The sequence below is a fragment of the Phyllobates terribilis genome, unplaced genomic scaffold, assembly GCF_046119375.1.
Source record: "Phyllobates terribilis strain yellow unplaced genomic scaffold, ASM4611937v1 Scaffold_119__1_contigs__length_5224398, whole genome shotgun sequence".
Lineage (NCBI taxonomy): Eukaryota > Metazoa > Chordata > Amphibia > Anura > Dendrobatidae > Phyllobates > Phyllobates terribilis.
Window position 1 is genome coordinate 554,952 of NW_027362879.1, and position 13,164 is coordinate 568,115.

Here is a 13,164-nt window from a genome sequence, read left to right on the forward strand (position 1 = left end):
GTGAAAGTCCTGATTACACTTGAAATAACATACCCAAGTACAATGCTTAATTCTCTTTAATAAGTGTATAGCTCACTGGTAAGTGTGTTGACTGGGAAAAATATGCTTTTGGGTGGTTCAAGTCCCAGTAGGGACACTCAACTTTTTATTATTATTACTAATAATGTATTATTATTATTACTATGACTATTATTATTATCCTTTCAAACCAAAACTATGTGACACATATGCCTTACCATTACACTGTAGGTTCATTATTTGATTATTTAGGTAGTGATAAATAATAATAATTACATAGCAAAAGTAAATTGGGAGTTTGCAGCCAGTTCTCGGGTGGATGGAAAGAAAAATTGACAATAAAGAAATGTTATCATTAGACCCCTTTAAGAAATTATGTAAATGTTCAGTCACTTGGAAATAGATATGTAGTAAATTAGTGCCTCCCAATTTAGTTTGGCTATGTAATTTACCATACAAATAGACAGTGTGTCTGAAACTCTTAACACGTCAGGATGACAATCAAAATGTCAGATATTAAAAGTAAAACACCCCTGTAGTTTGTGTGCTAAACAGGCATAATTTAAAAATAATAATATTCCTAATGGGATTTGAACAATGACACTTTAGTTTCAGAGGCTGATGCCTTACCATTGAGCTATCCAGGAAAGTGATAAGAACTAGCTGCTTTTCTTGTCTTATGAGATTCACCATGAAAATACTCAGGGTGACTAAAAGTCATTGTGATTCTCATTCTGAAGTGTTTGAAGAAAGTCACACATCAGACTCACACATCAAAATCAAACATCATTTGAATTTGGCTTGCTTGCAGTCTGTGCACAAGTCCCAATGAGTTTCATTATTATTACAGTTGTAAAAGTCACTTGTCAAAATCACTTTTCAGAATCACTTGCCAGGATCACTTGTCAGTCATGGTATTTAACCTCAAACTGACATCATTCTGATTTTTGATATCTGATCATATCCTAAAATGGACACTGTACTACAGAGACCCCTGTACAGAAATATTAGGGCTCCAGCGACATCACATCTATTATACAGAGAATAGCGCTATCTCCATAGCTCTGTACACAAGGACATAGAGATCAGACAAGGTCCTCATATTCAGGCAGCTTCTATTTTACTCAAACCCTCTTTATAAGAACAAGATCAGAGTCTCATTATACCGAGCAGAGAAGCTCCAGGGACAAAGACCCCGTCTGGTCCTAACACGCTGGGGGCCCGGAGTATCCAGCCACGGGGCCCGGATTCTCTCATTTGTGGCCACAGCGTTTCTTGTAGAATAAATCCCTTTCTCATCCAGTCCTGTAGTAATGACTTTGTTATCAGGTTTTGTAGGAGGGTTCGTCTGACTCCATCTTATGTTATCAATATCTGTGCGAGAAACAAGAGACGTCCGAGCGCAGTTTTACCGAGTGTCCAGAGTCAGTTCTTCTACAGTCTGATAAAGAGCCGCGGTGTCTCCGTCCGAACCTGGGAGTATAGAGCTGTATACAGCGTACATACCCGGCTCCGTACACACGCGGCTCCATAGACACATGGCTCCGCTGTGTACACCTCATACACACACGGCTCCGCTCCGTACACCTCATACACACACAGCTCCGCACACCTCGTACACACATGGCTCTGTACACACATGGCTCCGCTCTGTACACCTCGTACACGTGCGGCTCCGCTCCGTACACCTCGTACACGTGCGGCTCCGCTCCGTACACCACGTACACACGCGGCTCTGCTCCGTACACCTCGTACACACACGGCTCTGCTCCGTACACCTCGTACATGCGCGGCTCTGCTCCGTACACCTCGTACACACGCGGCTCTGCTCCGTACACCTCGTACACACGCGGCTCTGCTCCGTACACCTCGTACACACGCGGCTCTGCTCCGTACACCTCGTACACACGCGGCTCTGCTCCGTACACCTCGTACACACGCGGCTCTGCTCCGTACACCTCGTACACACGCGGCTCTGCTCCGTACACCTCGTACACACGCGGCTCTGCTCCGTACACCTCGTACACACGCGGCTCTGCTCTGTACACCTCGTACACACACGGCTCTGCTCCGTACACCTCGTACACGCGCGGCTCTGCTCCGTACACCTCGTACACACGCGGCTCTGCTCCGTACACCTCGCACACACACGGCTCTGCTCCGTACACCTCGTACACACACGGCTCTGCTCCGTACACCTCGTACACACACGGCTCTGCTACATCCACACTGTAAACCCCTCCTGACCCCACACATAAACTTCAGCTCATCCAGCACCATGACAACCAGCACAGCAGAGTCCTGCATCCACTGAGGCCCCTGATCATGTGACCCCTGACTCCTCCCCTCCTGTGACCTCATCACAGGTCCTGTGCGCACAGAACTGCCATATATGTGGTGGCGGCTCTGCAGGTGGAGGTATGTGGAGATCCCCCATTACTGGGCGCAGGGGGCATTAACCCCTTCAGCACCGAGACTCTTTTGGGGTCTGTGTGGTGTGAACAGTGAGGTAACAGCTGTGGACAGAATGCGGCTTAGTTGGTTCCCGTCCACATTAGATCCCATCAGACGACTGCAGGATGAAGGACAGAAGCCCAGAGAAGTCCTCACACAACGCCATTATTCATCTCCTAGCTCCAGCACAGTAATGTAGATACTGGTGATTTCTCTCCATTACTGGATCGAGTATCGGGGGAGTTCTAGACCGCGCCCCGTATGTCTTGTGTCTGTTATTCAGACAATGTACATTTGGGCATTGCCTGCCATACACTGTAGTGCTGTAGCCATGTTTTCTACTGGCATTACTGCGATTGGCCGGCCGCATCTTGTTATCGGTAGTGATGAGGGAACGTGCTCCGATAAGGGGTTAACCGAGCACGCTCGAGCATAACTGAGTATCATAGGAGCGCTCGTATATCATGTTCGCATCCCTGCATTTGCATGATTTGCGGCTGTTAAACAGCTTCAACATGTGAGGATTCCCTAACAAACAGGCCATCCCTGCATGTGTTGAGGCTGTCTAACATCCGCAAATCATGCAGACACAGGGACTCGAACATGATATACGAGCACTCCGATGACACTCAGTTATGCTCGGGCGTGCTCGGTTAACCCCTTATCTAAAGACCATTCGCTGATCACTAGTTCTTGGGTCTTACAGAAGACCCCGCAATGCGATGCTCGGCCCACTGTCCTCAGAAAGTATGGTAGTTCAAGGAGAGTTGTTATAGGAGGGAGTGCTTAGATTAATGTCCTCTCCCTCCCCCTAAATATTATAAAGTTGCACCCTTTAGTTCCTTCCATCTGGCAGTAAAGGATGTATTTCACCTTTTTTAAACCTATTAAATAAATAATGAATTTAAAAAAATGATGTGGAGTCCCCCTCCCTATTTTTGATAACCAGCTAAGGTAAAGAAAACAGCTTGGGGCTGATATTATCCAGCTGGGAAGGTCCATGGATATTGGCCCCTTCCAGCCTAAAAATACCAGTCCGCAGCAGCCCCAGAATTGGAAAATCCAATTTGATGCGACAAATTTTGGCACTTTGCCTGCCTCTTCCCAATTGCCCTGGTATGTTGGCAACCAGGGTAATATTTTTTGGGTTTACGTCAGCTGTGTATTGTCAACTGTTATCAATCCTAACAGTTAGTATTGGAGAAGCGTCTATCAGACACCCCCATTACAAACCCAGTAAACTAAAAGAAAAAAAAACACACACAAATATTTTTTTAGAAAACAACTCCCCGACAGACAACAGAGGAATAAAGTTCAGAGAAGAAGCTTCATAGAAAGACATTGAAGTTACAGACGTCATTTAACACTTTGGGAGAAAGTGATTCCAGGGAGTAAATCCAGAACATGTCTCTGTAGAAGTTTACTGCGTTGTGATTGTGAATCCTCTGCGGTCGTCTCTTCTAACACCGATCGTCGGAGTTCAGAACTTTTATCACCAACTCTGAGAAATGTCTGGCCACGGTGGTCTCACCAAACTTCTGCTCTTCATTCTTTTTTTTGCAGCGGCCGCAGTGGATTTCATCCTAGACTCATTAGAGCCGAATAGAGGAGCCATGTTCCTTCAGTCTGATTGTAATTGATCGTGGTGTTTGTCCATTGTCCACTTTAAAGAAGTTGTTCACTACTTTATATGAACCCCCCCAACGTATCCCCCCCCCCCCGGGGCCCAGAAATGTTTTTGAAAATACCTTGCTGTGCCTTTTCTGCCTCTGAGCGGCGCTATCGCTGGCCGCTCAGCGGCATCACGTGACCCGTCACTGATGTCACGTCAAGTGAGGCGTGACATCAGTGACGCGCTCCCTGCAGTGGATGCTGGGCTGTGGGCGGGGTTACCCCGTGCATCACACCCAGGATCCACCGTGTGCTTTCCCAGTGAATGAGGAGAAGGAGAGTGCGCGGTGGATCCCGGGTGTGATGCGCAGGGTAACCCCACCCACAGCCCAGCATCCACCGTGGAACTCAGAAGTGAGTACCCCCTGCTGCAGCTGGAACATGACGTGACATCAGATGTCAGAGCCGGCTGAACCGGGAGGTCACGTGATGCCTGTGAGCGGCCAGTGATAGCGCCGCTCACAGGCAGAAAAGGCACCACAGAGTATTTAGAGAAACACTTATGGGCCCTGGGGGAATACATTGATGGATCATATAAAGTAGTGGACAACCCCTTTAACACAAGGGCACTTTACCGAGTAATTCACACCAGAAATATAGCCAGTAAAAACCACCAATATCCACAGGTGTCCCTTCTAATTGGTGGGAAAACTATCACCTCTAATAATCCTCACACAGTTCTGGAATGACAAACACGTAAAAGTGCCCCTTTATGGATTTGAAAGAAAGTCTGTTTAGACACTTTAGCTTAATAGTATCAGCTCTAATCAAATGGTTATATAGCGATTTACCCTGAAGATTCACAAATTATGGGGTTGTTTTAAAAATGTTATATTTATAGTGATTTTGTGAAGGAATCATGTATTGCTCCCATAGTACAGTGCCCCTTTCATGGTCCCCACACACAGTATACTGTTCCCTCTAGTACCGCCATCCACCCACACACTGTATAATGTCCGCACACTACCTCCATCCCCAATTGGATTTTTTGGGGGTGTTTTTCATGTAATATATGGAAACCTACCGTATTTGCCGGAGTATAAGACGACCCCCAACTTTTCCAGTTAAAATATAGAGTTTGGGATATACTCGCCGTATAAGACTACCCCTCTTCTAACGCAAATACGGTAAAAATTAAAAAAAAATCTATTTGATTTCAATATGGTAATTTTAAAGTGATGAACCTTACCGACGATTGGCTGGTTGTTGTATACAAATCCTGCTTGGATTGGTCAGCTCTCCCTGCCTGCCCAGCCCTCCCTGTCTCCAAGACTATCAGAGCGGTAGCGCATCCCTCTGGCCCTTGTATCATTACTGGTACCTCCTTCTCTGCCTCTCTGATCTTGCTCCTGAGGACTACAGTGACGAGGTGAGGGGGACGCCTGCAGCTTGCTTCACTTAAACTTTCCCGGTGAGACGCCCCCTCACCTCATCACTGCAGTCCTCAGGAGCGAGATCAGAGAGGCGGAGAAGGAGGTACCAGTAATAGGATACAAGGGCGGTCCAGAGGGATGTGCTACTGCCCTGATAGTCTTGGAGACAGGGAGGGCTTATAAATTACCATAAATACCTTATTTTTCGGACTATAAGACGCACTGGACCAAAAGACTCACTTAGGTTTTAGAGAAGGAAAATAGAAAAAAATGTAAGCAAAAAATATGTTCACGATGTACTTTTAAGGGGGAGGGGGTCTTCTGCTGACACTAGTATAGGGGTAATGTCCCCCAATTCTGACAATATGCCCCATCCTGGTATATATGCCCCCCCCCTTCCTTTTATACGTGCATCCCTCCATCCTGGTATGCCTGGAACCCGTCCATCCTGGTATGCATGGCACCCCTCATCCCTGTCCCGGTATGCAAGGCACCCCTCATCCCTGTCCCGGTATGCAAGGCACCCCTCATCCCTGTCCCGGTATGCATGGCACCCCTCATCCCTGTCCCGGTATGCATGGCACCCCTCATCCCTGTCCCGGTATGCATGACACCCCTCATCCCTGTCCCGGTATGCATGGCACCCCTCATCCCTGTCCCGGTATGCATGGCACCCCTCATCCCTGTCCCGGTATGCATGGCACCCCTCATCCCTGTCCCGGTATGCATGGTCCCCCTAATCCCCATCATGCTGCACATAAAAAAAAATAAACACTCCTACTCACCTTTCTTCTCTCTCCTCCAGAGCTGCATCCTGTCTGCCTGCACTGATCTCTCCATGTGAGCCGTGCATGACGTCACTACCATTCGCGGCTCACAAGGAGAGCTCAGCTGCCGGAAGTCACTGCTCCCCATGCCAGGACTGTGTGCGCGGGGAGCAGTGACTTCACTCTCCTTCATAGCCGGCACACAGCAGAGCCGCGCTGCGGCACCTGCTGCTGCCGTCTATCTCCTGGCCCGCTCATTAAAGGGCATGAATATTCACCCCCTCCCCACACCCATGGACGTAGAGAGAGGTTGAATATTCATGTCCTTTTACAGCGGGCACAGGCAATTCCGGCAGCAGCAGGAGCCGCAGCGTGGCTACACTGTGTACCACTATTAAAGAGCATGAATATTCAGTGCTCCCCACGCTCCATGAGCATGGGGAGCACTGAATATTCATTTTCTTTAGCAGCGGGGACAGTGTAGGCTGCAGCCTCCTGTGCCCCGCTCCCCCCACACCCCACACATCATATATATATACCCCCTCCTCCCACAGCTTTCGGAGTATAAGGGTATACGCCCTATAAGATGACACCCGGCGTATAAGACTACTCCTGACTTTTGAGAAGATTTTCAGGGGTTAAAAAGTCGTCTTATACGCCAATACGGTACATGAAAATGCTAAAAAACTCCTATCATATCCAGAGAAAAAAAATACATTGTATATGGAGAATTTGGCATCAAATACCTCTTGTGTTGGTGTTCTTACAAACAAGCTTTTATAAATGTCTCAAACTTCTGTGTGTGAATCAGACCTGAGATCTAACGGGATAGAAGATTACAGTCCGGAAACATTCATAAATAACGGCCGGTGGTGATCTAGTGGGTGACAGGACTCTGGCCAAATATGTTTCTAGAGCCGTAGAAGATGAAGATTTCGTCCTCATCATGAAGTAGTTATTCCTCATGTCACGTGTTATTAATATCTCCTGCAGTTTTGCTAATGCCGATTCCAGTGTCGGTAAATAAGACAAGACTTAGCAATACGGAAGATGAGTCCATGAGAAACGTGTTCAGCTGCAGACTCAAAGGAAGAAACTGCTTGTTGTCTGTGGCCTAAAATATATAGGTTTTATTACTAGATGTAAAGAAGAAAACTAAATAGTATAAAATAGTAAATCTCATATGTTTCCCCTTATTATCTCCAGTAATTGTATTATTACACAGGATTTTTATGAATTTACATCGGCTCATCATCTTCTCATTCAGGTCTCTACAATATCGGATCCTTTAAATAAGAAAATTTTTCTGATTCATCCATTAAACATGGATTTGGACAGGGACAAGATGGTGGAGAGGATATTACACCTCACCCTAGAGATCCTCTTCTGGCTTACTGGAGAGGTGAGAGATTCTGATGACGTCACATTACATCATTCTTATCTATGGGAATAACAGATGGACAGAACTGGAGAGGTGAGGACTCTGGAGATGTCTGGAGTGAGATTTATTAATGTGTCTCTCCATAACCAGGATTACACAGTAGTGAAGAAGACCTCTAGTGAGCGTTGTCAGGAACCTGTGTCTGAGGGATGGGGAAGAACCCTGAACCCAATCACGGAGCTTCCATCTCACCCCCTGATACATGAGGACATCAATGACCAGAAGATCCTAGAACTCACCTACAAGATGATTGAGCTGCTGACTGGAGAGGTGACACTGCTGGGAATGCTGGGACATTATACAGTAACACTATGAAGGGATTGGGGGATGATTGTATCGTTGTATGTGTCAGGTTCCTATAAGGTGTCAGGATGTCGCCGTCTATTTCTCCATGGAGGAGTGGGAGTATTTAGAAGGACACAAAGATCTGTACAAGGACGTCATGATGGAGGTTCCCCAGCCCCTCACATCACCAGGTAATAGACAGGACTAAATACACACGGCCTATAATTATCTGTATGTAATGAATGAATTCAGTCCCTGTATGTGTTTCCTCCAGATATGTCCAGTAAGAAGACAACACCAGAGAGATGTCCCCGTCCTCTTCTTCCACAGGACTGTAAACAAGAAGATCTCAATGTTCCTCAGAATCATCAGGTAGATGGAGAGAAGGTGTCATGAGATCTCCCCTATGATGTGTAGAAGGCTTTGAAGGTCTTGTGTTCAGTCTTGTTTTATCCACCAGTATTATATGTTTTATACTTGTGTAATGAGAACGGTGGAGATGGCAGGATTAGAGCTGATCATAGATGTGACTTCTCATCTGTTTGTGACTTCTACAATATTTGTTTCAGGGTGAAGATCTGTCCCATATTAATACTACAGAGACATATGTAAGGGGTGATGAGCGGTGTAAAGAGGAGATTCCTACAGATAACCGTCCAGGTGAGTAGTAACCACTAAATGCAGAGAAGTCACAGATTCTTCTCAGATAATATAGCACTGCTGGGATAGGTGAACAAGTAGGGTCCATTCAAATAGCAAATGAAACTTGGCACTCAAACAGGCATAATTGTAATGTATTTAATTGCAGTCCAACACAGGTACAATTGTTTTGGTCCTCAAGACCTTCATCAGTGTGTACTGCAGCATAAAGACAAAAAAAATAAAAACTACATATATCAGACAAAAGCATAAAAAGTACCTTATTTTTTGGACTATAAGACTAACCTAGGTTTTAGAGGAGGAAAATAGAAAAAAAATGTAAGCAAAAAATGTGGTCATGATGCCCTGTTAAGTTGTGAATATTCATGGCCTTTAATAGCGGGGACGCTGACAGCCGAGCGCAACTGGAGCCGCGCTGCGGCTACAGTGCGCGCTATTAGGTAGAATGAATGCTCACTGCTCCCCACGCACAGAGTCCCAGCGTGAGGAGCAGTGACTATTCCGGCACAGAGCTGGACACAGCACTGGAGGAGAGAGAAGGTGAGTATGAAAGTTTATTTTTTTTCTGTGCAGCTTGAAGGGGATCAGGGGATGCCAAGCATACCTGGATGAGGGGGCCATACATACAGGGATGAGGGGGGCCATGCATACAAGGATGAGGGGGGCCATACATACAAGGATGAGGGGGGCCATACATACAAGGATGAGGGGGGCCATGCATACAGGGATGAGGGGGGCCATGCATACAGGGATGAGGGGGGCCATACATACAGGGATGAAGGGGGCCATGCATACCTGGATGAGGGGGGGCATACATACAGGGTGCCATACTTACCAGGAGCTGCGCTGCAGGCAGAGTGTGCCGGTTATTAAGGAAAATTAATATTCACTGCCATGGGCGTGGGGAGCAGTGAATATTAATTTTCTTTAGTAGTGGGCACAGTGTAGGCTGCAGCAGGCGGCTGCTGCCTCCTGTGCACCGCTACTCCGCCACTGTCGCTTCCCCCACATCCCCTACCACCCACAGCCACAGTATTTTATGTGTATCGAACTATAAGACGCACCCCCCCACTTTCCTCCAAAATTTTGGAGGAAAAAAGTGCGTCTTATAGTCCGAAAAATACGGTACTAGAAACAAACTGTCATAAAGTATTTCTGAAATTCATAATCATCTGAAAATCAAAATCATTGCAATAGAGAGCACATAATGGTTGTATAATAAGTGTGACCTACCAGACTGCTAGGAATATAGTTAAAAGTAAAAGCAGGAAGGACACAGTGTCTCAGTGGAAAGACAGGATCTAGGGAGACAAACAGCCATAAGAACACCAGCCTCATAGGGAATTATCCAATCGGTACCAGCAGATATATGTAGAAACATACCCAGTAGTGAGAGCAGGAAGTATGACAGGCGTGGAACATGGTATCCGCCGCTGGTTCCTAAGGTCGTCATGTTAAGGGAGGAGAAAGCCTAGTATATGTGGCGGGAACTAATGTCCCAGGAGACCAATCAGGGTGAACCGCTGGTGTAACGTTCCTGGAAGTGGACTGAAGCGTTAGGAGGCGGTGTCTGGATAGCAGTGACGTCACCGGAAGTGACGCCGTGTCAAGCGCTGCTATCAATTGCCTGAAGGCATAGGAGGTGTGACTGGAGAAACTGAGGGCGAACGTGCGTTCCACGGTGCAGGATGTGCATGTCAGAGGCTGCGTCCTGCGTTCCAACAGCAGGAAGACTGTGTTCTGAGTGGGTGGAGTGCGTTACAGAACAGGGGAGTTTGCGTTTTACTGTGTGATGAGGGATGGACGCCGTGCAGGACTATAGGACAAAAGAATAATAAGCCTGGAAATATGACAGGAGGTGAACAGGTGTAAGTGGATCAGCCTGTGGGCCGTGGAGGATGATGATCAGTGATTAAAATAAGGAGAAGCCGTTCTGCAACATAAAGAATACAAAATAAATACCATGATAATGAAAGAAAATTAATCTCTAAAATGACATGCAAATACTGTATCTCAAAACACATATATGTACACTCCCAACAGTGAAAAACTCAAGGCTGACAATAATGTGGTACAATTTATGCAGTTCTCTCTAAAATTATCACAGGAATGACAATTAAACATAATCCCTATTGAGCCCCCTGGGGGTAAGAGTTTGAAGTTCATGGATCTAAAAGGCCTCCCTTATCTTCAGTAGGCGTGCACGGTCACCTCCGCGTCTAGGGGAAAGCACCTGGTCAATGATCTGGAACTTGAGTTGAGATATGTTATGGCCTAATGTAACAAAATGTTGTAGCAAGAGTAGTAGTAGATTCTTACATCTAATTGTGGACTTATGCTTGTGGTTGTGTCGTGTCACCAATGTATGCCAGACCACAAGGGCATTTAATGAAGTATAATATGAAGTTGGTGTAACAGGTAAAATACCCTTTGACCGGGTATTGTTTACCAGTATGGGGATGGTAAATGGTGTTCCCATGTAGGATGTTGTTGCATTGGTGGCACTGCAAGCAGAGGAAGGTTCCCCTTAGGAATTTGTAAAAAACGTTGTTTAACCCAGGTATGTGTGAGGCCCACGTCGGCACGAACTAGTCAATCCTTGAGATTGGGTGCCTGTTTGAAACATGGAAAAAATGGTTGTTGGAACTCTGGGATGTGGGGATAAGCAGATTGTAGAATGTTTCAATGTCTCAGGATGGTTTTGTGCAAGATGTATGCGAACGGATGGTAAGTGTGGACAAACAGAATCTGGTTCATGGTTTTAGGATGGGTGTGAGCTGAAGGTGTGTTATGTTGGTGTAGGATTACAGGGGGATAGCCCCTTTCCTCAAATTTGTGGCACATTTCCGGTAACCTCTGTGAGTGTAATTGATCATTACTCACTATCCTATTTACCCGCTGGAACTGGGATTTTGGAATTGACCGTTTCATTTGTAAAGAGTGATTACTCGTAAAGTGTAAGAGACCGTTTTGATCGGTAGGTTTTGTGTATGTCAGTGGTTAGTAATCCTTGTTGGTCCTTGAGGACCTTGGTATCCAGGAAACTGATTTGATGAGAACTGTGAGTCATGGTAAAGCCCAGGTCTGTCCAGGAGGAGTTCAAAAGGTCATAGAACTCATTTAGAGATTCCTGTGGACACCCCTCATATGCAAAAAATGTCATCGATGTAATTTTTCCATGCGATGGAGTGAGTATGGAAGAATGGATTAGAGTATACTATTTGGGCCTTGAAGGTGGCCATATGAGAGTTGGCATAAGGGGGGTCATGTCAGAGCCCATCGCTGTCCCTTTAGTCTTTAGGAAGTAAGCATCTTGAAACAAGAAATCATTTTTGTTAAGAACAAAGATCAGGAGTTCAATGCAAAGTTCAATGATAAGGGGATCTGTCTGTGACTCAAGAAACAGACTGTGTAAAGCACGTATACCTTTGGAGTGTGAAATACATGTATAGAGGCTGTTGACATCTAAAGAAACCAAGATGCATTTAGGGGGGGACACATTTTAGGTCAGTGATAAAACTGAGGAAAGCTCCTGTATCTAGTAAAAAGGAGGGGTTTTTTTTAATCAAAGGTGTCAATATTTTGTCTAAGAAAATTGATAAAGGTGAAAGAAGCAAATCTGTTGAGGTTACTATAGGACGACCGCGAGGATGGTCAAGGCTTTTGTGAATTTTGAAGAGTACATAAAAGACAAGTGTGATGGGATGTTGCTTAGTGAGAAAATCACATGCCTTACTATCAATCACTCCTCTGGAGAGAAAATGTTCCAACACAGATGCTATTGCAGTCCTGACTTGATGTGTTGAGTCATGGGGTAGTTGTTGGTATGTGGAGTTATCGTTAAGTTGTCTATTGACTTCCAGGAGATAATCCCCTTTATACATCACTACTATGGCGCCCCCTTAGTCTGCCGGTTTGATGATAAGATTGCTCTCTTCCTGAAGGCTTCTGCAGGTCTGACTGTTAAGGGGAGAAATATTGGACTGGTAATGAAGCAGCCCTTTGTCTACCTTGGAATGCAAGTCCTGAAAGGCACTAGCCATGAAACCAATGAAAGTCTCGAGCGCATATAAGCCATGTGGAGGTCTGTATGAACTTTTGGGGCGTAGGCCGAGACTGGCAGCCGTGATGGAGGTATTGACATCAGAGAGGGTAGAGGAAATAGAAAAGGTATTGCCTAGTGTGTCATTGGCAAAGTGTGTCCTAAGGCGTAGTGAGAGATAAAAACACTGTAACTGCATATCAAGATTTAATGTGTTGTACTTGTTAGTGGGACAAAAAGATAACCCCTTCTGTAGTACAGAAAGTTGTGCAATACTCAAAGTCCTAGAGGAGATATTTACCACCAACCATGCTGTGCCTGGGAGCGGATCACTCGTCCACGTTTCCGCTTGTGTTGGCCACCTCTTCTGGTCTTCTGCTTCGGGAATATCTTTTTCGTTGACCTAAAAAAGGAGCAGAATTGGTAAAAAGGTCCCTCCTGTCCGTGTCCGAA

At 45.8% G+C, this 13,164-nt stretch overlaps 1 protein-coding gene across 1 annotated transcript in view; it reads left to right on the forward strand.

Moving 5' to 3' along the window:
* The first annotated feature begins 2,375 nt into the window (after nucleotides 1–2,375).
* The window catches only part of LOC141201560 (uncharacterized), a 28,899-nt gene continuing 18,110 nt past the window's right edge, over nucleotides 2,376–13,164 (forward strand). Inside the window, exons 1-6 of the mRNA XM_073663555.1 lie at nucleotides 2,376–2,436; nucleotides 7,551–7,685; nucleotides 7,815–7,994; nucleotides 8,077–8,200; nucleotides 8,284–8,381; nucleotides 8,579–8,669. Of these exons, the coding sequence (XP_073519656.1) occupies nucleotides 7,608–7,685; nucleotides 7,815–7,994; nucleotides 8,077–8,200; nucleotides 8,284–8,381; nucleotides 8,579–8,669 (571 nt within the window). The 5' untranslated portion in view covers nucleotides 2,376–2,436; nucleotides 7,551–7,607. The remainder of the gene's footprint in view (nucleotides 2,437–7,550; nucleotides 7,686–7,814; nucleotides 7,995–8,076; nucleotides 8,201–8,283; nucleotides 8,382–8,578; nucleotides 8,670–13,164) is intronic.